The sequence below is a fragment of the Oncorhynchus keta genome, chromosome 14 (genome assembly GCF_023373465.1).
Source record: "Oncorhynchus keta strain PuntledgeMale-10-30-2019 chromosome 14, Oket_V2, whole genome shotgun sequence".
Taxonomy (NCBI): Eukaryota; Metazoa; Chordata; class Actinopteri; order Salmoniformes; family Salmonidae; genus Oncorhynchus; species Oncorhynchus keta.
In genome coordinates, this window is record NC_068434.1 from 28,745,486 (window position 1) to 28,768,803 (window position 23,318).

The 23,318-nt window shown below is 42.6% G+C and overlaps 1 protein-coding gene across 6 annotated transcripts in view; it reads right to left on the reverse strand.

Annotated features, from left to right (window-relative positions):
• The window catches only part of pbx3b (pre-B-cell leukemia homeobox 3b), a 99,713-nt gene that overhangs the window by 18,251 nt on the left and 58,144 nt on the right, over positions 1–23,318 (reverse strand). For all 6 annotated transcript variants that reach the window (XM_052461456.1, XM_035785517.2, XM_035785509.2 and 3 more), the window contains exons 3-4: positions 5,421–5,662; positions 225–415 (exon numbers count right to left, since the gene is read on the reverse strand). In XM_052461456.1, the coding sequence (XP_052317416.1) occupies positions 225–415; positions 5,421–5,662 (433 nt within the window). The remainder of the gene's footprint in view (positions 1–224; positions 416–5,420; positions 5,663–23,318) is intronic.

Consider the following 23,318-nt stretch of genomic DNA (forward strand, 5'->3'; position numbering starts at 1 on the left):
CTTTTGTGGGTCTAGAAACATTGGTTTTGTGGGTCTAGAAACATTGGTTTTGTGGGTCTAGAAACATTGCTTTTGTGGGTCTAGAAAACATTTATTTTGTGGGTCTAGAAAACATTTCTTTTGTGGGTCTAGAAAACATTTATTTTGTGGGTCACGGTCTAAGAAAGGTTTTGGAACACATGGACACACAGTAACACACATGCACGTCATATATACACACTGACCTGGCATCAAGGAATCTAGAGCGCAGGATCATGACGGCCTCACAGGTGCTCTGCTTGAGCTGCATCTGGATGGAGCTGAATTTGCGGTGGATGATGCCAACCATGCGTTCTATCTCTTTGGGAGAGATGGGTCGCGTGCGGGACTGCTCCCTCAGCAGGTTCATCACATGGGTGGTGAACTCGTTACACGCCTGAAGAGAAATCACAGAGCCCAACCCAGCCCTGTTAGTACCCTCCTGGCTAGTATCCTTTGGTTAGGAACAACTTTCAGTAGCTGAATGTGTTTATTAGCCTTCTCCCTTAGTTGAAAGTATCTTCACTGATCGTGCTTTTGAAAAACACAGCCCAGTATTTATACGACTGCTGAGCACTTCAATTACTTAGTTGGTGAAGTCATCTATAAATGCAAATGCCGATTTGCAATTTGGCTTTGGCCCAGCACAGAGAGAATTTAAACAGCTTTTCGTTAAACCAGTAGTTCATACATGATTAATTAGAATAACTCATTTACGTAGTGCACACTTTAGCTCATTACTCTGAGTAAAATTCGTTAAGTATTTACATTTAGATAATTAAAACCTGGAAACACCCCTAAGAAAGATGCATTCACTCCAGTCAAAGTGTTGTGTGTCCTCTTCTCCCCTCCCTCCTCTCCTCTCCTCCCTCACTCCTCTCCTCTCAGAGTGCCGGGAGTAAATTAGTCTAATTCACCTCGCTGCACTGCTGAGGCATCAGTGTTCCACCTTTCATTTTCTCTTATAATGTGTCTGTTTTATTGCTGAAGCTCAACAAGGCACCTGAATGAGTTGATCATATTCTCATTTTACTGAGACGACGACATTACTTAGACTACACTACTTCCCATACTTAGTTAACTTAGACTTAGACTACATAACTCCCCAGACTTAGTTAACCTAGTTACCTTAGACTTACAGTGGGGCAAAAAAGTATTTAGTCAGCCACCAATTGTGCTAGATGAGAGAGGCCTGTAATTTTCATCGTAGGTACACTTCAACTTTGACAGACAAAATTAGGAAAATAAATCCAGAAAATCACATTGTAGGATTTTTAATGAATTAATTTGCAAATTATGGTGGAAAATAAGTATGTGGTCACCTACAAACAAGCAAGATTTCTGGCTCTCACAGACCTGTAACTTCTTCTTTAAGAGGCTCCTCTGTCCTCCACTCATTAATTGTATTAATGGAACCTGTTTGAACTTGTTATCAGTATAAAAGACACCTGTCCACAACCTCAAACAGTCACACTCAAAACTCCACTATGGCCAAGACCAAATAGCTGTCAAAGGACACCAGAAACAAACTTGTAGACCTGCACCAGGCTGGGAAGACTGAATCTGCAATAGGTAAGCAGCTTGGTTTGAAGAAATCAACTGTGGGAGCAATTATTAGGAAGTGGAAGACATACAAGACCACTGATAATCTCCCTCGATCTGGGGCCCCACGCAAGATCTCACCCCGCGGGGTCAAAATGATCACAAAAACGGTGAGCAAAAATCCCAGAACCACACGGGGGGACCTAGTGAATGACCTGCAGAGAGCTGGGACCAAAGGAACAAAGCCTACCATCAGTAGCACACTACGCCGCCAAGGACTCAAATCCTGCAGTGCCAGACGTGTCCCTCTGCTTAAGCTCCAGGCCTGTCTGAAGTTTGCTAGAGAGCATTTGGATGATCCAAAATATAACTTTTTGGTAAAAACTCAACTCGTCGTGTTTGGAGGACAAAGAATGCTGAGTTGCATCCAAATAACACCATACCTACTGTGAAGCATGGGGGTGGAAACATCTGCAAAGGGACCAAGACGACTGATCCGTGTAAAGGAAAGAATGAATGGGGCCATGTATCGTGAGATTTTGAGTGAAAACCTCCTTCCATCAGCAAGGGCATTGAAGATGAAATGTGGCTGGGTCTTTCAGCATGACAATGATCCCAAACACACCGCCTGGGCAACAAAGGAGTGGCTTCGTAAGAAGCATTTCAAGGTCTCTAGATCTCAACCCCACAGAAAATCTTTGGAGGGAGTTGAAAGTCCATGTTGCCCAGCAACAGCCCCAAAACATCACTGCACTAGAGGAGATCTGCATGGAAGAATGGGCCAAAATACCAGTGTGTGAAAACCTTGTGAAGACTTACAGAAAACGTTTGACCTCTGTCATTGCCAACAAAGGGTATATAACAAAGTATTGAGATAAACTTTTGTAGGTGACCAAATACTTATTTTCCACCATAATTTGCAAACAAATTCATTAAAAATCCTACAATTTGATTTTCTGGATTTTTTTTCTCATTTTGTCTGTCATAGTTCGCAAGGCTGCAGGCCCAGACGGCATCCCCAGCCGCGCCCTCAGAGCATGCGCAGACCAGCTGGCCGGTGTGTTTACGGACATATTCAATCAATCCCTATACCAGTCTGCTGTTCCCACATGCTTCAAGAGGGCCACCATTGTTCCTGTTCCCAAGAAAGCTAAGGTAACTGAGCTAAACGACTACCGCCCCGTAGCACTCACTTCCGTCATCATGAAGTGCTTTGAGAGACTAGTCAAGGACCATATCACCTCCACCCTACCTGACACCCTAGACCCACTCCAATTTGCTTACCGCCCAAATAGGTCCACAGACGATGCAATCTCAACCACACTGCACACTGCCCTAACCCACCTGGACAAGAGGAATACCTATGTGAGAATGCTGTTCATCGACTACAGCTCGGCATTCAACACCATAGTACCCTCCAAGCTCGTCATCAAGCTCGAGACCCTGGGTCTCGACCCCGCCCTGTGCAACTGGGTACTGGACTTCCTGACGGGCCGCCCCCAGGTGGTGAGGGTAGGCAACAACATCTCCTCCCCGCTGATCCTCAACACGGGGGCCCCACAAGGGTGCGTTCTGAGCCCTCTCCTGTACTCCCTGTTCACCCACGACTGCGTGGCCACGCACGCCTCCAACTCAATCATCAAGTTTGCGGACGACACAACAGTGGTAGGCTTAATTACCAACAACGACGAGACGGCCTACAGGGAGGAGGTGAGGGCCCTCGGAGTGTGGTGTCAGGAAAATAACCTCACACTCAACGTCAACAAAACTAAGGAGATGATTGTGGACTTCAGGAAACAGCAGAGGGAACACCCCCTATCCACATCGATGGAACAGTAGTGGAGAGGGTAGCTAGTTTTAAGTTCCTCGGCATACACATCACAGACAAACTGAATTGGTCCACTCACACTGACAGCGTCGTGAAGAAGGCGCAGCAGCGCCTATTCAACCTCAGGAGGCTGAAGAAATTCGGCTTGTCACCAAAAGCACTCACAAACTTCTACAGATGCACAATCGAGAGCATCCTGGCGGGCTGTATCACCGCCTGGTACGGCAACTGCTCCGCCCTCAACCGTAAGGCTCTCCAGAGGGTAGTGAGGACTGCACAACGCATCACCGGGGCAAACTACCTGCCCTCCAGGACACCTACACCACCCGTTGTTACAGGAAGGCCATAAAGATCATCAAGGACATCAACCACCCGAACCACTGCCTGTTCACCCCGCTATCATCCAGAAGGCGAGGTCAGTACAGGTGCATCAAAGCTGGGACCGAGAGACTGAAAAACAGCTTCTATCTCAAGGCCATCAGACTGTTAAACAGCCACCACTAACAGTGTGAGTGGCTGCTGCCAACACACTGTCATTGACACTGACCCAACTCCAGCCATTTTAATAATGGGAATTGATGGGAATTATGTAAATATATCACTAGCCACTTTAAACAATGCTACCTTATATAATGTTACTTACCCTACATTATTCATCTCATATGCATATGTATATACTGTACTCTACATCATCGACTGCATCCTTATGTAACACATGTATCACTAGCCACTTTAACTATGCCACTTTGTTTACTTTGTCTACACACTCATCTCATATGTATATACTGTACTCGATACCATCTACTGTATGCTGCTCTGTACCATCACTCATTCATATATCCTTATGTACATATTCCTTATCCCCTTACACTGTGTATAAGACAGTAGTTTTGGAATTGTTAGTTAGATTACTTGTTGGTTATCACTGCATTGTCGGAACTAGAAGCACAAGCATTTCGCTACACTCGCATTTAACATCTGCTAACCATGTGTATGTGACAAATAAAATTTGATTTGATTTGATTTGATAGTTGAAGTGTACCTATGATGAAAATTACAGACCTCTCTCATCTTTTTAAGTGGGAGAACTTGCACAATTGGTGGCTGACTAAATACTTTTTTGCCCCACTGTAGATTACACAAATCCCCAGACTTAGTTAACTTAGACTACACTGGGCCTCCCAAGTAACGCAGTGGTCTGAGGCACTGCACTGCAGTGCTAGCTGTGCCACTAGAGATCCTGGTTTGAGTCCAGGCTCTGTCGTAGCCGGCCGCGACCGGGAAACCCATGGGTGCACAATTGGCCCAGCGTCGTCTGGTTTAGGGGAGGGTTTGGCTGGCAGGGATGTTCTTGTACCATCGTGCTCTATTTACTCCTGTGGTAGGACGGGCGCAATGCACGCTGACACGGTCACCAGGTGTACGGTGTTTCCTCCAACACATTGGTGCGGCTGGCTTCCAGGTTAAGCGAGCATTATGTCGAGAAGCAGTGCGGCTCAGTTGGGTTGTGTTTCGGAGGACACACTGCTCTTGACCTTCGCCTCTCCCGAGTCCGTACAGGAGTTGCAGTGATGAGACAACACTATAACTACCAATTGGATACCATGAAAAAGAGGTTAAAAAAAATATTATAAATTATATATATATATATATTTTTTAACTCAGACACTACTCCCCAGACTTAGTTAACTTACTAAGACTACTCCCCAGAGTTAGTTAACGTAGACTTAGATGACACTACACCCCAGACGTAGTTAACATAGACTTAGACCACATAACTCCCGATACTTAGTTAACTTAGACGTAGTTAACGAACCACAAAATATTTACGTTTCCAATATTACAACAAATATTTTGTTCCTGGTTTTGTACTCTAATAATACGTCTATGAAGCTTAAAGATGTGATGTGAAGCTGGTTAAAGGTGTGATGTGAAGCTGGTTAAAGGTGTGATGTGAAGCTGGTTAAAGGTGTGATGTGAAGCTGGTTAAAGGTGTGATGTGAAGCTGGTTAAAGGTGTGACTCACACCAACCTGTTCGTATTTCTCCAGCTCTGTGTGGTAGATCTGTCTGATCTGGGTGAGTTTGGCTCTGTAGTCTGAGTGTTCGATGGAGTTGTCTGAGGCCCCTCCCGAAGCTGCGGCTGCAGCGGCGGCAGAGGCGGATCCACCCCCTTTCTCTGGTCCTGACACGCCCTCCGCCAGCAGCATGTTGTCCAGACGCATGAGCTGGGGGTCGGGAGGGTCCTCCTCCTGGGCACCACGGATGCTGAGGCCTGAGAGACATCAGAGAGAGAGTGACAGTTAGACATGAGGACGTCCAGACCTCCAGACATGACACAGACACAAAGTAGTTTTGATACTGTTCTTTTGTTTGATAGGGCAGAACCTCCATGGTAACTGAATAATAAGTTGTGATATGTTTAGTGTTCATTCTATACCAGAGGGTGGGTTTGATGGACTCACCAAGAACCACACCGAGACACACCCTTAAACTGACTTCTCCATGGCTGACTGGCTGATTTCCATGAGGGTAAAAAACATACAACAGCCCAGATTATGCAGTGCCAGCCTCACAAGTATTGTCTTGTACAGTATCCTGAGCAGTGAGCCGCTAAAGCCAAAATTATTTTCTATAGGTACCTTTCCCTGGATGTCTGTCATATAGCCAAAGTGCAGTGCGGGTAATCCCCTGTGGGAATGGATTGGGTACCTCCTGTGTACGTGCTGTGTTCCTGTCGCCTAAAGCCCGGGCCTGCCTTATTTTATCTACACTGCACTGCACACTGTGTGTACAGGGAGGCTTACATGACAGCAACATCCATAAACTGACAAATGCTCAACTGCGAGGTGGCACTTCTATTCTCCGAAAGGATGCTAAACAGAGGAATAAACCTCAAGCATGTGTCTGCCTTTTCTGCATGATGCAAAGCCTGAAATCACAACTGTCTGTTGGTTTTCTGTGATTAACAACAGAGCCAGGGTTCTTCCACATTCTTAACGTTAACATATTTAGCATTATTCTACTTCATTTACAACTACTCATAGACAATATTTTCCCTTTTCCTCTTCTAATTGTGCACTTGATTACTGTGCAACTCTAAGATACCTCAGGGCTCGCAAGCAACCACGCACACACAAACACGCGCGCCCGCACGCACATACACACACACAAACAAATCATTGAGCGCTGACTTTCGCTATTGTTATCGGGACATTCTGTTTCCTTTTCTCTTTTCATTCTTTCCTATATATTTCAATCCTAATTAGCCATCAGTCAGCATAGGAGTACACCTGCATGCATAGAGAATGTTGTCATGACGGCGACAATGAAAAAAAGACTGCAGCCAGTCAGAATTACCAGCCAAATAAATCTCCATTATTCAGTCCAATAAATTAATAAAAAGGGCACCCAATCTGCAGTAAACACTGAGTGCCCACTTAGATGTTATGATTACCAGGGTTATCTCTATTCAATAATCTGTCAGAGATGTAGGGATTTAACAGTTTCTTAAGGCTTCATTAAGATATGGTGAGCCCTTGAATTTTAAATAAGAAGATTAGTCATTCTATTGTGTGAGGCAGTAGCCTAGCAATCAGAGAGGGGCTCTACCAGGCACTGACTGTGACCCAGCACACCATACTATATGGATATTTAAAGTAACATACTATCTCGCCTCTCTCATTACATACCCCATTAACAATCCCCATCGACATTGGTGTGTGTCTCAGATGTGGAGATGCAACTGCAAGACAAATTTGCGTCTATCTGTGGATCTATTGGCTGGATGTTTGTCTTGTGGTTGTAATGGTGTTAAAGGATGCATGTGGCCATTTGTGTTGGAGACATTGATGCTGGAAGAGTTGTAGCATCAGGCAAGCCAAACCAAATCCGCCATGTGAACAATATGCCATTACTCCACTAACTTTATCCCATTACCATAATATCTTTAACCCCATCACCATCATATCTTTAACCCATCACCATCATATCTTTAACCTATCACCATCATATCTTTAACCCCATCACCATCATATCTTTAACCTATCACCATCATATCTTTAACCCATCACCATCATATCTTTAACCTATCACCATCATATCTTTAACCCATCACCATCATATCTTTAACCCCATCACCATCATATCTTTAACCCCATCACCATCATATCTTTAACCCATCACCATCATATCTTTAACCCATCACCATCATATCTTTAACCTATCACCATCATATCTTCAACCCCATCACCATCGTATCTTTAACCCCATCACCATCCTATCTTTAACCCATCACCATCATATCTTTAACCTATCACCATCATATCTTTAACCCCATCACCATCGTATCTTTAACCCCATCACCATCATATCATTAACCTATCACCATCATATCTTTAACCCATCACCATCATATCTTTAACCCATCACCATCATATCTTTAACCTATCACCATCATATCTTTAACCCATCACCATCATATCTTTAACCCCATCACCATCATATCTTTAACCTATCACCATCATATCTTTAACCCCATCACCATCGTATCTTTAACCCCATCACCATCATATCATTAACCCATCACCATCATATCTTTAACCCATCACCATCATATCTTTAACCTATCACCATCATATCTTTAACCCATCACCATCATATCTTTAACCCATCACCATCATATCTTTAACCCATCACCATCATATCTTTAACCTATCACCATCATATCTTTAACCCCATCACCATCGTATCTTTAACCCCATCACCATCATATCTTTAACCTATCACCATCATATCTTTAACCCATCACCATCATATCTTTAACCCCATCACCATCATATCTTTAACCCCATCACCATCATATCTTTAACCCCATCACCATCATATCTTTAACCCATCACCATCATATCTTTAACCCATCACCATCATATCTTTAACCTATCACCATCATATCTTTAACCCATCACCATCATATCTTTAACCCATCACCATCATATCTTTAACCCATCACCATCATATCTTTAACCCATCACCATCATATCTTTAACCCCATCACCATCATATCTTTAACCCCATCACCATCATATCTTTAACCCATCACCATCATATCTTTAACCCATCACCATCATATCTTTAACCCATCACCATCATATCTTTAACCCCATCACCATCATATCTTTAACCCATCACCATCATATCATTAACCCATCACCATCATATCTTTAACCTATCACCATCATATCTTTAACCCATCACCATCATATCTTTAACCTATCACCATCATATCTTTAACCCCATCACCATCATATCTTTAACCCATCACCATCATATCTTTAACCTATCACCATCATATCTTTAACCCATCACCATCATATCATTAACCCATCACCATCATATCTTTAACCTATCACCATCATATCTTTAACCCCATCACCATCGTATCTTTAACCCCATCACCATCATATCATTAACCCATCACCATCATATCTTTAACCCATCACCATCATATCTTTAACCTATCACCATCATATCTTTAACCCCATCACCATCATATCTTTAACCCCATCACCATCATATCATTAACCCATCACCATCATATCTTTAACCCATCACCATCATATCTTTAACCCATCACCATCATATCTTTAACCTATCACCATCATATCTTTAACCCCATCACCATCGTATCTTTAACCCCATCACCATCATATCATTAACCCATCACCATCATATCTTTAACCCATCACCATCATATCTTTAACCCCATCACCATCATATCATTAACCCATCACCATCATATCTTTAACCCCATCACCATCATATCTTTAACCCATCACCATCATAGCTTTAACCCATCACCATCATATCTTTAACCCCATCACCATCATATCTTTAACCCCATCACCATCATAACTTTAACCCCATCACCATCATATCTTTAACCCATCACCATCATATCTTTAACCTATCACCATCATATCTTTAACCCATCACCATCATATCTTTAACCTATCACCATCATATCTTTAACCCATCACCATCATATCTTTAGCCTATCACCATCATATCTTTAACCCATCACCATCATATCTTTAACCCCATCACCATCATAACTTTAACCCCATCACCATCATATCTTTAACCTATCACCATCATATCTTTAACCCATCACCATCATATCTTTAACCTATCACCATCATATCTTTAACCCCATCACCATCATAACTTTAACCCCATCACCATCATATCTTTAACCTATCACCATCATATCTTTAACCCATCACCATCATATCTTTAACCTATCACCATCATATCTTTAACCCCATCACCATCATAACTTTAACCCCATCACCATCATATCTTTAACCTATCACCATCATATCTTTAACCCATCACCATCATATCTTTAACCCATCACCATCATATCTTTAACCCATCACCATCATATCTTTAACCCCATCACCATCATATCTTTAACCCCATCACCATCATATCATTAACCCATCACCATCATATCTTTAACCCATCACCATCATATCTTTAACCCATCACCATCATATCTTTAACCTATCACCATCATATCTTTAACCCCATCACCATCGTATCTTTAACCCCATCACCATCATATCATTAACCCATCACCATCATATCTTTAACCCATCACCATCATATCTTTAACCCCATCACCATCATATCATTAACCCATCACCATCATATCTTTAACCCCATCACCATCATATCTTTAACCCATCACCATCATAGCTTTAACCCATCACCATCATATCTTTAACCCCATCACCATCATATCTTTAACCCCATCACCATCATAACTTTAACCCCATCACCATCATATCTTTAACCCATCACCATCATATCTTTAACCTATCACCATCATATCTTTAACCCATCACCATCATATCTTTAACCTATCACCATCATATCTTTAACCCATCACCATCATATCTTTAGCCTATCACCATCATATCTTTAACCCATCACCATCATATCTTTAACCCCATCACCATCATAACTTTAACCCCATCACCATCATATCTTTAACCTATCACCATCATATCTTTAACCCATCACCATCATATCTTTAACCCCATCACCATCATAACTTTAACCCATCACCATCATATCTTTAACCCCATCACCATCATATCTTTAACCTATCACCATCATATCTTTAACCCCATCACCATCATAACTTTAACCCCATCACCATCATATCTTTAACCCCATCACCATCATATCTTTAACCTATCACCATCATATCTTTAACCCATCACCATCATATCTTTAACCAATCACCATCATATCTGTAAGGATGCTGAGCTATTAGTATAGTACCTCTGGTGGTGGTAATATCTGGAGGTTGATTGAGCAGGTTTGCTCAGTGCAGTACCTTTGCCTACCCTTTGCTGCAGACACAAGCTCAAGTCCGCACTTTCCTTTGTGATGGAGGTGATAGTAAGTAGTTAGGCATGTTTTTCATGTCAGGTACATTAACTAGAACTCTGAGAGCAGCAGTGCACATTTCCACACCAAACCCATGTTGTCACTTTTACTCCACTCACTCTTTATCCAGGGGAAGCACAGCTGGGGGAATTTACAGGGTTTCATTCAAACCAAATAATCACAGGCCATAAAGAGCTACTTGTCTCAGCATATATTACAGTAAAGTTCCTGTGAGCAATAATGTGTCCATTCAGAGCATGGGCAAACAGAGCGAGACATTAGGAAGTGACGTGCAATCCTATTAGGAAGCTAACGTGTGGAGTGGCCATGACATTTTTATCATACATGTCCATTTCTATTTGGGAAATCAGCGGGATAAAAATGATTACTCCACTGGTCTGAGAATTGTTCCGCTCCTCCAGCAGCCCACTAGCGTGTGTTTGTGCCAGAGCAGCTATCAAGGCCCATCCATAACAAACGGGTTTGGAAACACTTCCCCCCCTCCACCTGCCTCAACATACAGCAGGGAGCAGCTCCCAGCCAAAAGACCAAGTGCTGTGAATTTCCATGATTTCTCTCTCCTTGGATTTCTGTTTTTCTCTCATTGAAATCTGTGTTCATATTGTTTATCTAATTTCTACTCTAGGGTTGAAAGGAAGTCAACATTGTGATTAATACATTCATATCAGTGAGGTGTGGTTTTACTTATTATTTTTTTTACATGTTTCAATGTCATATCTGATCCGATGAAATAACACAACTGACAGATGAAGACAAAGCAGGCCTTTCTCTCCCCTCCACTGTTTACAATCATTTCCGGTTTAGTGCCATTGTCTCGTTTATCACCCCTGCTTGATGTTCTGACAGTGATTTGAGCAATGCCTCTGGCCACTCTCCTTTCCTCCCACCTCTTTCCCCCTGTGCCTTCTTTTATTCCGGGGGCTTAGCTGACCTTTGGCACAGCGTTTGTTTACTCTCATCACTGAAGTGTGAGCAGGAGGGTCATAAAGGCAGAGCCCTGCTGGGTTAATGTGAGCTGCTGAGGAGAGGAGCAGGATCAGGGGCTGGAGGAGGGTTATCCACCAGATCATACTGCAGTACTACACTGTCACAGAGAGAAGACCATAACACCTCAGTACATCACAGAGGAAAAGAGAGAGATTTTTATTTAGTGAGATGATTTTCCCTTTTTACATTTACTTTGTTTGAATATTTGTTCCACATATTTAATTATATACCTATTTATTTTCTCACTACCGCATTTGGTTATATAGAGGGATAAAAACATGAACAAATACAAACTGCACAATAGTGTGTTGCAAATTGATTGTGAACTGTGTGCCTTGTTGTATTTTAAAGAACACATTGTATCTCTGTTACTTCCACTGCTTTCAAAATATCCTGTTCGATACACCTAACCCTGACCCCATGCAGTTCCTTTCCTACTCAATGCGTCCACCGAAAAGGCCCAGCGAATATCGACACACTGTGCATCTAATTGCATTGATCCACAAAGGTCTCCTAAAGCTAACTAATCGAAACCAAATTTATTTTCTGTCAATATTTGCAAAGGTCATCTCTCTTAGAGCAGGATACAATCCCAAGCAATACAGAGACAGGCAGGCCGTGGCTCTCCTCTCAGCCTGCTGAACAGATCCCACCGAGGTGGCCCCTCTCTGGGTGAGTATTAGTGAGGATCCCTGAATCTTAACCCACCATGTGATTAGAACACAATGCCAAAGCAACACACAAGAGAGAACAGAACACAAAGAACACTGTGTCACTACAGACTTGTTTCCATGTCTCTTTTGACTTAATATCATCTCGTTTTCAAAGCCTCCAGATTAGTGGCTCTCGCTTTAGAAGCAGAGAAGTGCATCAAATTACCATTGAAAATCTTTTGTTCTGGCCAATAAAACATAAAGATTATATTTCATTGATGTCCTTAAAGTCTTTTTTAAGCTTGGCCTACATCCACATGGCACAGAGAATCTGGAAGAATGCCTTCGGGCTCTCTCAAGCATGTACAGTAATTAACACATTAATACACATTAGCTATTCCCAATGTTAATGGTAGGGTAATTACCATACCTGATACCACACTGAGGGAAAGCTAGCACGCATTAGCCACATTTGGTTTCACTTTCTTTCTTACGATTAAAAAGCTGAAAAGGATTCTGTCTAATTCAGGGGCTAAATCATTATATTTCCCCACAGACAGAAACGGTGAATTTGACAGTTCCCTGCACATCTGTCAATGCGCGCTCATGCTACCTCTTTCAAACTGCATCAATAGGAAAAGATACACACCTTACATTACTATTCCATCTCTATAAAAGAGACTTCAAAGCATGTGAGTTCTTGTTGTATCCACTGTAGACCGCAGAGGGTTTGACTTTAGAGTTGAGGCAGGCAGAGATACTGTGGGGATGAACAAGTGAGCATGCAGATAGATTAAATACAGAGTAATAGAGGGCAGGGAAGGGACCCTAAACTGGGGAATCCCTGTCTAGCATGATGATGTATTTCCTCCCAGTGCGGTGAGTGATAAGGCCCATTGACAGTGAAGTGTTACAGCCCCCCGGTGCTGGGTCAAGACTTCTCCCATCATACACCACCAGCACACTCTAAACGGACAGCACAGGGGGCGGGGAAGAAAACGTGACAAAAAGTGGCTCCGGTCAAATAAGAAGATCCTTGTCAGTTCAGGTAGACTTTGTCCTTCGATGATGATGCTGTCCTCTCCCAAAGTCCTTGACAAGGGAATGGGGGGGTCGGGCTTCACCGAATCAGAGAGATGGGAGAGGGGATGGGTTAGGGGGTGGGAAAAGATAACCCAAACAAACATCTTGTAGACATTTTGCCAAACACACCAAAATGAATCACTGTCCCATTGTGGCACTAACATTTGTGGAAAGTGACACATGGCATGACAGACCACGGGGAGAGGATGGGAGACAACTGAGGGAGGGACACTGGGTAAATAAGGCCTACTGTCACTTGCTGTGTTTGTGTGTGTGTGTGTGTGTGTGTGTGTGTGTGTGTGTGTGTGTGTGTGTGTGTGTGTGTGTGTGTGTGTGTGTGTGTGTGTGTGTGTGTGTGTGTGTGTGTGTGTGTGTGTGTGTGTGTGTGTGTGTGTGTGTGTGTGTGTGTGTGTGTGTGTCCACTCTGGATGTTGTCCTCTCAGACTTTGAGTGGGCAGGTGGCCAAGTGGCGCAGTGATGGCTGACCAGGCCTGGCTGTGGCGGCCGCACGCAGTGGTCAGGGAGACTGGCCAAATGAGTGGACAGGACCTCCTCTACAGATCATCACACTGACTGACCCTACAGAACACATACAGCATGGGGCTCAAGCACAGGGATGCACTAGCAGCCCAGAATAAGCACCAATCAGTAACTGCCTGTTAAAGCATTTACCATCAATACTCAAATAAACCTAGAATACAAAAATACCTATTTTTTTTTAAATGGTACCTTCGTGTAATTATTTAGTAACAAAGAAAATGAGATTTACAGTAAAGTAGTATTATAGCATTTCAAGATAACTAACAGAATTTGCTGCTTTTTCCTCTCTTATTTCATTTCATATCTGATGTACTTTTGTTTTTTAGCTACTAGCCTCAATTTACTGCAAATGTACCCTAATTCTTTATTCAGACCCCAAGCACATAATGCAAATGTGGCACTGAAAGCCAGTTATGAAATACCCAAAGGCAACTAATCGCTCCTTCCTTTGCAGCCTTCTCTGCAGCTCCCTAATTAGAAGATGGAGATTGCACGAAACCAGGTCACACAGCAGGTCCTGTACACACAGACAACCAGGCACATATAGATACCACTTCATCTAAATATAATGTGCATGAAGCCATGCATACATTACTCTAAAGGCTAAGGGTGAAACAAATAATACTACTTCTGTCATTAATCCCATGTTTTTACTGTATTCCTCCAAATAAATGGTTTCGGCTTGAGGCATTTGTGTGTATTTGTGCATGAGTCCACGCATGAATGCGTGCAAGCTTGTGTTTGTGTGTGTGTGTGTGTTCGTGTGTGTGTGTGTGTGTGTGTGTGTGTGTGTGTGTGTGTGTGTGTGTGTGTGTGTGTGTGTGTGTGTGTGTGTGTGTGTGTGTGTGTGTGTGTGTGTGCTCATGAACCATAAAGCAGCATTGGGAACATACAGCAGACCATGATCCAGTGCCAGACACAATATTCTTTGCAATGGCATTTCTACACGAGAGATGACAGTCCATCATTTAGATTTGTTTCAGTGAATCCACGGGAGAGACTGCACTGCCTGAAAAAGAGGGAGCTGTTTCCCTCTGAAGAGTGCATTTTATAGGGAAGAATATCCCTACAAATTATAGATTAACATTCTCTTCCCAGACGAGCTAACATATATAGCCCCAATTGCAGGTGGGGGCATAGGCTGTACTGTTGGAAATGGGTGTCTTTGACAGCCATCATACTGCTGAGCGGTGAGACATGTTGAGATGCTCACCAATGAGAACACATATACATTTGTTTTTTACAGTGTTTATAACCTAAGGTAAATAGTGGCTGTGATTTGGAGGGACAGAATGTTCAGCCAAAGTCTCATGTACCTGAAAAGGAGCATCATGGCTGCTGGCGTATTGTTGTGCCTGATGCTGCAGGTTGCGGTGGTCTGTAGTGTGACAGTGAGGAGGAGCTAGTCAGATCGATGTACAGTGCCAACAACACCATGTGACAGATGCAGGACAGAGAGGATGGACATTAGAACAGAGACTACCAGGAAGGCTGCCAACCTACTCTTTAATTAGCTCCACTTTTACTCAACACATCACATCATATCCATCGCAAGAACTGTGACAGTACTAAAGTGGTACTGTGGTTTAATACAGACTATTATAATAGCGATTCACAATGGAATAACCGTTTGAAATAATAATTTCAACAAAAAATTGCTACACGGAAAAAAGTTTGTGTTATGATGGTGCTACTCCTCGTCTAATATCCAATGGAAAAGGTCAAAAATATGATTTGTTTCCAATTATTCTAGGAGTGTATTTTACACACCATTTAATTAGTTAGTCTGGAGACATGGCCATGGGCTGTGACTTCCTTCCCCAGTTATCCATGATGAACTGTGCAGTCTCCACCACATCACCCCCATCAAGTGAATCAAGTCCCTATCCCCACTCAATTCCCTACAAAGGGCTTCACCGGAGCAGAGAAGACGCACAACTGAAGCAGCACAACAGCTACCGTGCCATTTTGTCTCGACGTACCGGGAGAGAGGGAGGTGGGGGGGACAGAGCGAGGGGCTCGCTCCCATAATTACAGTAATTAACAGTTGCAGATTTAATTGGAAGGGAAGGCATTAACGGAAGGAACATTGCAGCGGCGCGTGCAGAGGGAACCTTTGCGGCACGGGGCTTTTGTCTGGTACACACCTAATGGAGCCCTGGCTTGATGGCTGGCTGGCTGCAGTAGCGCTGCATCCCACTGCTGACACAACAAGCGTTGGGTTCAGACGCCGGGGCTTGTCACGACTCAGACTGGAGGCAGATAATTAGGTGCCAGGTTAATGAGAGCATGGGCCCTTGATGGCATTTGGTTACTGTATGTGGGCAATTAATGATTTTGTTTTTGTGTTTTTTGTTGCCCACTTGTGTGTGAAAATATAGCCCATTACTCACCTCGGCCTCTGAGTTGAATGTAGTGATGGAGTGGCAAAGGGTTGTAGCTATGAGCCTTTTTAAAATGGCTAACGTTGAATACCTCCAGACAACCTAGAATTTTAAAACAGATGTGTGGAAACATACATTTAATCTCAATTTCCTTGAAGCAACCAGCTGACCTTTTCAGACTGTATTGCCCCATGTCACCGCTTTCTATGTACAAAATCCCTATAGACATCAAGCAGACCATGAGGTTCCAGGTCAAATACAGTATATTGCCATGCACACACAAGAACAAAGAAACTGGGCACAAAGAACCCCCAAGTGTTAAGGTATGGTATCGACTTTCATAATGTGTTTGTGAAATCCCATACCCCTTTGAAAAGCACTGCTTTTACATTAATTAGGATTAATTGGCAATAAATCCACAGAGAGAACTTAAGACATCCTCTTTCTCAGGCAAACGGCTCCACACCTTCTATTTTGGAGTGTGTTGTTGTCTTGCCTGTGGTGGCTAATTAGTGATATTCGACAAATGGGCACCTATAAGCTTTGGTTAAGATGGCATCTGTGTGAAAGTGTAGGCTCGGCCCTAATGTATGTGCTCTCCGGCCACATGGCAAAATGACTAGACAAAACACAAGACAATGTCCAAGGACCAGTCAGCCCTTCCACCGTCAAGGAGCCAAAATATATTTCTCTCTCAACAGTATCCAGAGGATTGGCTATTGTAATGTGTGTTAGTGATGCTAATGTATCCATGTTTGATATAAAGTGCATTCAGAAAGTATTCAGGCTCCTTGACTTTTACAACATTATTCTAAAATGGATTTCATAGTTTTTTTCTCTCATCAATCGACACACAATACCCCATTATGACAAAGCCAAAACAGGTTTTTAGATTTCTTTGCTAGTTTATAAAATAAACATTTTTTTAAAAGGAAATATCACATTTACATAAGTATTCTGACCCTTTACTCAGTACTTTCTTGAAGCACCTTTGGCAGTGATTACAGCCTTGAGTCTTCTTGGGTATGACACTACAAGCTTGGCACACCTGTATTTGGGAGTTTCTCCCATTGTTCTCTGCAGGTCCTCTCAAGCTCTGTCAGGTTGGATGGGGAGCGTTGCTGCACAGCTATTTTAAGATCTCTCCAGAGATGTTCGATCGGGTTCAAGTCTGGGCTCTGGCTGGGCCACTCAAGGACATTCAGAGACTTGTCCCGAAGCCACTCCTGCGTTGTCTTGGCTATGTGCTTTGGGTCGTTGTCCTTTCGGAAGGTGAACCTTTGCCCCAGTCTAAGGACCTGAGCGCTATGGAGCAGGTTTTCATCAAGGATCTCTCTGTACTAAGCTCTGTTCATCTTTCCCTCGATCCTGACTAGTCTCCCAGTCCCTGCCACTGAAAAACATACCCACAGCATGACGCTGCCACCACCATACTTCACTGAAAGGATGGTGCCATATTTCCTACAGATGTGACGCTTGGCATTCAGGCCAAAGAGTTCAATCTTGGTTTTATCAGAGAATCTTGTTTCTCATGGTTTGAGAGTCTTTAGGTGCCTTTTGTCAAACTCCAAGCGGGCTGTCGTGCCTTTTATTGGGGAATGGCTTCTGTCTGGCCACTCTATGATAAAGGCCTGATTGGTGGAGTGCTGTAGAGATGGTTGTCCTTCTGTACGTTTCTCCCATCTCCACAGAGTAACTCTTGAGCTCTGTCAGAGTGACAATTGGGTTCTTCTTCCATTTAAAAATGATGGAGGCCACTGTGTTCTTGGGGAGGTTCAATGCTGCAGAAATGTTTTGGTAACCTTCCACAGATCTATGGCTCGACACAATCCTGTCTCTGAGCTCTACGGACATTTCCTTCAAACTTTGGCTTTGTTTTTGCTCTGGCATGCACTGTCAACTGTGGGACCTTATATAGTAAGGGGTGTGCCTTTCCAAATCATGTCCAATCAATTATATTTACCACAGGTGGACTCCAATCAAGTTTTAGAAACATCTCAAGGATGATCAATAGAAACAGGATGCACCTGAGCTCAATTTTGAGTCTCATAGCAGTCTGAAAACTTATGTAAGTAAGGTATTTCTGTTTTTATTTTTAACACACCCTTCCTGTCTCAGCCTCCAGTATTTATGCTGCAATAGTTTGTCGGGGGCTAGGATCAGTCTGTTATATTTCTCCTGTCTTATCCGGTGTCCTGTGTGAATTTAAATATGCTCCCTCTAACTCTCTCTCTCTCTTTCTCTCTTTTCTCTCTTCTCTCGGAGGACCTGAGCCCTAGGACCATGCCTCAAGACTACCTGGACTGATGACTCCTTGCTGTCCCCAGTCCACCTGCTGTCCCCAGTCCACCTGCTGCTGCTCCAGTTTCAACTGTTCTGCCTACCCTGACCTGTTTACCGGACCTGCTACTTTGCCCCGGACCTGCTGTTTTCGACTCTCTCTCTCTACCGCACCTGCTGTCTCTAACTCTGAATGATCGGCTATGAAAAGCCAACTGACATTTACTCCGGAGGTGCCGACATGTTACACCCTCTACATCCACTGTGATTATTATTATTTGACCCTGCTGGTCATCTATGAACATTTGAACATCTTGTCCATGTACTGTTATAATCTCCACCCGGGACAGCCAGAAGAGGACTGGCCACCCCTCAGAGCCTGTTTCCTCTCTAGGTTTCTTCCTAGGTTCCTGCCTTTCTAGGGAGTTTTTCCTGCCACTGTGCTTCTACATCTGCATTGCTTGCTGTTTGGAGTTTTAGGCTGGGTTTCTGTATAGCGCTTTGTGACATCGGCTGATATGAATTAAAAGAGCTTTATAAATACATCTGATTGATTGATTGATGAGGAAAATGTTTTATTTAATTAATTTTAGAATGAGACGGTAACATTACAAAATGTGGAAAAAGTAAAGTGGTCTGAATACTTTCCGAATGCACCGCATATCTGAAACTTGTCCCCTGAGGACAACTCTGACACTATCGACATGGATGTATGATCTCTGTGGTAACTTGTAACTGTACCGGGTAATTCTAAACCACTCTATGCAAAGGGGTTTTAGTGTCTTTAGGAATTCTGCCTTATCTGCACTGTGCTCACTCCCCCCACACAAGCCTTTAGATGCTGTGACATCTTGTGGAGATTGACTGATTAGGTTACTGTAACTTGGTTTAGTTTGATTGGTCAATGGTGGTTGGTTTCGGATTTAAAGAGTCACACATTTAGATGTTATAAATGGAATGAAATGCCTTTGTTCTGCCTCTTGCTGCTGTTATCCACTCTGCAGAAAGGTTGTATGAACATTTTTCTCTTGTAGGCCTGTAATGTTTTTATGCTTTGCTTTGTAACTCTGTGATCTTCATGCCTAGATTGTGAATGCCTTGTGATGCTAGTATTGCCATGTAACTTAAGCTTAATGGCTTGTATGTGATTCCATCCATTTTACAATGTAATTCAATATCAGCCTTTGATATAGACAATTCTTAGACCTTTCTCGACCTTCCAATTCCTGTAACTCAACTATAGTCTCTCCATATTGCTAAATTATCTTTATGGAGTCAAATAATTCATTTAATAGGCATATAGTCTTATTACGGGTCGCATGTGAGGTATATACAGTATAATATACACATATCAAATATTACCCCACTACAAAAGGTTTCAATATCCTCACAGCTGGAAATAAAAGGGGTTTATTCAGAAATAAAAAATAATGTAAATACTGTCTGAGGGTTTAGGCTGGGATAGGGATCATCACTTCCACTGTGACTCATGAATTGCCCAACATACTGGACATCTTAGTTGTGCAGATTAGCCAGGGAGAGATGATGTTTAGAGCGTTTCCAGATCTTTACTTCTATTACTCAGACGCATGTGCAAATAATATATATTCAACTACGATGTACAATCCTGAAGAAAATCATGTAAAGGGCTTCAAATATTTCCTTATTTGTGCATATTTAATGCATGGGCAAAATCATTGATTAAAATCAATATAAAATCATCTAAAAAAACGACAAACTACTATAGTAGTGTAGAATATATAGCTATGTAGCATTTCTGTATGGTTAATGTGTAGCCTGTAACACACTGCACAGTACATGGCGATATGATAAAGTGCTTCTGAGAATATGTGCCGGGCTCCCATACATGTGTGAAGTGCGCACACCTGCTCTGGCCTGCGGACGTGCCCTTGTATATGTGTGTGTAACTCAGCCAGGAATAATGTAAACGTCTAGAGAGTCTTAAGACTGAGCAGGCCCGTATAAAAGCGCCCTATTTAAGGCTAGTAAAACAAGTCAATAAATACAGGAAGCCCGAGCTGTCTGCTGCGACTCTCCTGAACGAAAACAGGTGAACTGCTTAATTTCAACATGGCACCACTGGATGACAGCAGTATTATGAGCCCTCATACATTCTGACTATCACTCGCCACTAGCTACACATACAGTACCAGTCAAAAGTTTGGACACACCTACTCATTCAAGTTTTTTATTTATTTTTTAAATTTGTACTATTTTCTACATTATAGAATAATATTGAAGACATAAAAACTATGAAATAACACATGGAATCATGTAGTAACCAAAAATGTGTAAAACAAATGTAAATATATTTTAGATTCTTCAAAGTAGCCAACCTTTGCCTTGATGACAGCTTTGCATTCTCTCAACCAGCTTCATGAGGTAGTCACCTGGAATGCATTTCAATTAACTTCTTAAAAGTTAATTTCTGGATTTATTTTCTTCTTAATGTGTTTGAGCCTATCAGTTGTGTTGTGACAAGGTAAGGGTGGTATATAGAAGATAGCCCTGTTTGGCTTAAGACCAAGTCCATATTACGGCAAGAACCGCTCAAATAAGCAAAGAGAAACGACAGTCCATCATTACTTTAAGACATGAAGGTCTCTCAGAAAATGTCAAGAACTTTGAACTTTTCTTCAAGTGCAGTCGCAAAAACCATCAAGTGCTATGATGAAACTGGATTTCATGAGGACCGCCACAGGAAAGGTAGACCCAGAGTTAGTTCGGCTGTAGAGGATAAGTTCATTAGAGTTAACGGCACCCAAGATTGCAGCCCAAATAAATGCTTCACAGTGTTCAAGTAACAGACATCTCAACATCAACTGTTCAGAGGAGACTGCGTGAATCAGGCCTTCATGGTCAAATTGCTGCAAAGAAACCACTACTAAAGGACACCAATAAGAAGAAGAGACTTGCTTGAGCCAAGAAACACGAGCAATGGACATTAGACTGGTGGAAATCTGTCCTTTGGTCTGATGACTCCAAATTTGAGATGTTTGGTTCCAACCACCGTGTCTTTGTGAGACACAGAGTAGGTGAACGGATGATCTCTGCATGTGTGGTTCCCACAGTGAAGCATGGAGGAGGAGGTGTGATGCTGTGGGGGTGCTTTGCTGGTGACACTGTCAGTGATTTATTTAGAATTCAAGGCACACTTAACCAGCATGGCTACTACAACATTCTGCAGTGATACGCCATCCAATCTGGTTTGTGCTTAGTGGGACTATCATTTGCTTTTCAACAGGACAATGACCCAACACACATCCAGGCTTGTGTAAGGGCTATTCGACCAATAAGGAGAGTGATGGAGTGCTGCATCTGATGACCTGGCCTCCACAATCACCTGACTTCAACCAAATTGAGATGGTTTGGGATGAGTTGGACTGCAGAGTGAAGGAAAAGCAGCCAACAAGTGCTCAGCATATGTGGGAACTCCTTCAAGACTGTTGGAAAATAATTACAGGTGAGGTGTTTTGGTTACTGCATGATTCCATATATGTTATTTCATAGTTTTGATGTCTTAACTATTATTCTACAATGTAGAAAATAGTAAAAATAAAGAAAAACCCTTGAATGAGTAGTTGTGTCCAAACTTTTGTCTGGTACTGTATCTGTCAACAGTACACTAGCCTGCATCCTAGGAGTAAACAAAGCATCCACTTCCACAGAGAGGACTGTCAGTCCACAGCTGGATGTGTTGGGCAGTGACGCTGCCTAGTTACTGACCCAGGCCGTGAACTTTCTCTCCATCACTCTCTCCCTACCCTTTTTCATTTATTCTCTCATAAGGCCCAGCAGCATGAGGCAGTGCAGGTAGGAAGGTATAGTTCCCTTCCTGTTTGCTCTCCAAATAGGAGGGGTATGACACAGACTCACCTAAATCGAAACACCATTACGAAGGCAAACACTAACTATAAAAACTGTTACCTAATTACAGGTGAGAACAAACCATGGCTTTCAATTTTTTACATTATGCCAACACTTCAGAAAAGCAAATATTCTTGGGTCCAGTCCATTTGGTGTTCTTTCCCTTGTCTCCATAGCTGCAAACCACAGAGGATATGTTTACCAATGGGAAGAGTTCCGCTGCAAACAGGCTACAGGACTGTATGTTTCATATTTCTGACTTTATGTATGAATACACACAGGTCGCATATGACATTGAGGCCAACCTCAGTCCTTTAAAAACCCACCTGATATTCAATCGCTGTATGTGTTTACCCATTTCCATTTCTTTCGCAGGTTTTTAGGGGGGATTATGTATGAAGTATCATGACTGCATGTACTGCACACGTCTGCACAACAATGCAACATACAGTAGTAGATCTATCTCTATGGAAATGTATGGAGTGGGAGATGCCGTAAGACAAATCTACAGGAACAAATATTAGGCATTTTTTTCCCCTCAGACAATACCACCACCGGTACTATACACCAAATGTTGCAAGCCTACAATCCTGCGGTAAGCGATACAAATCCCCTGGACAAAATGAAATGTATT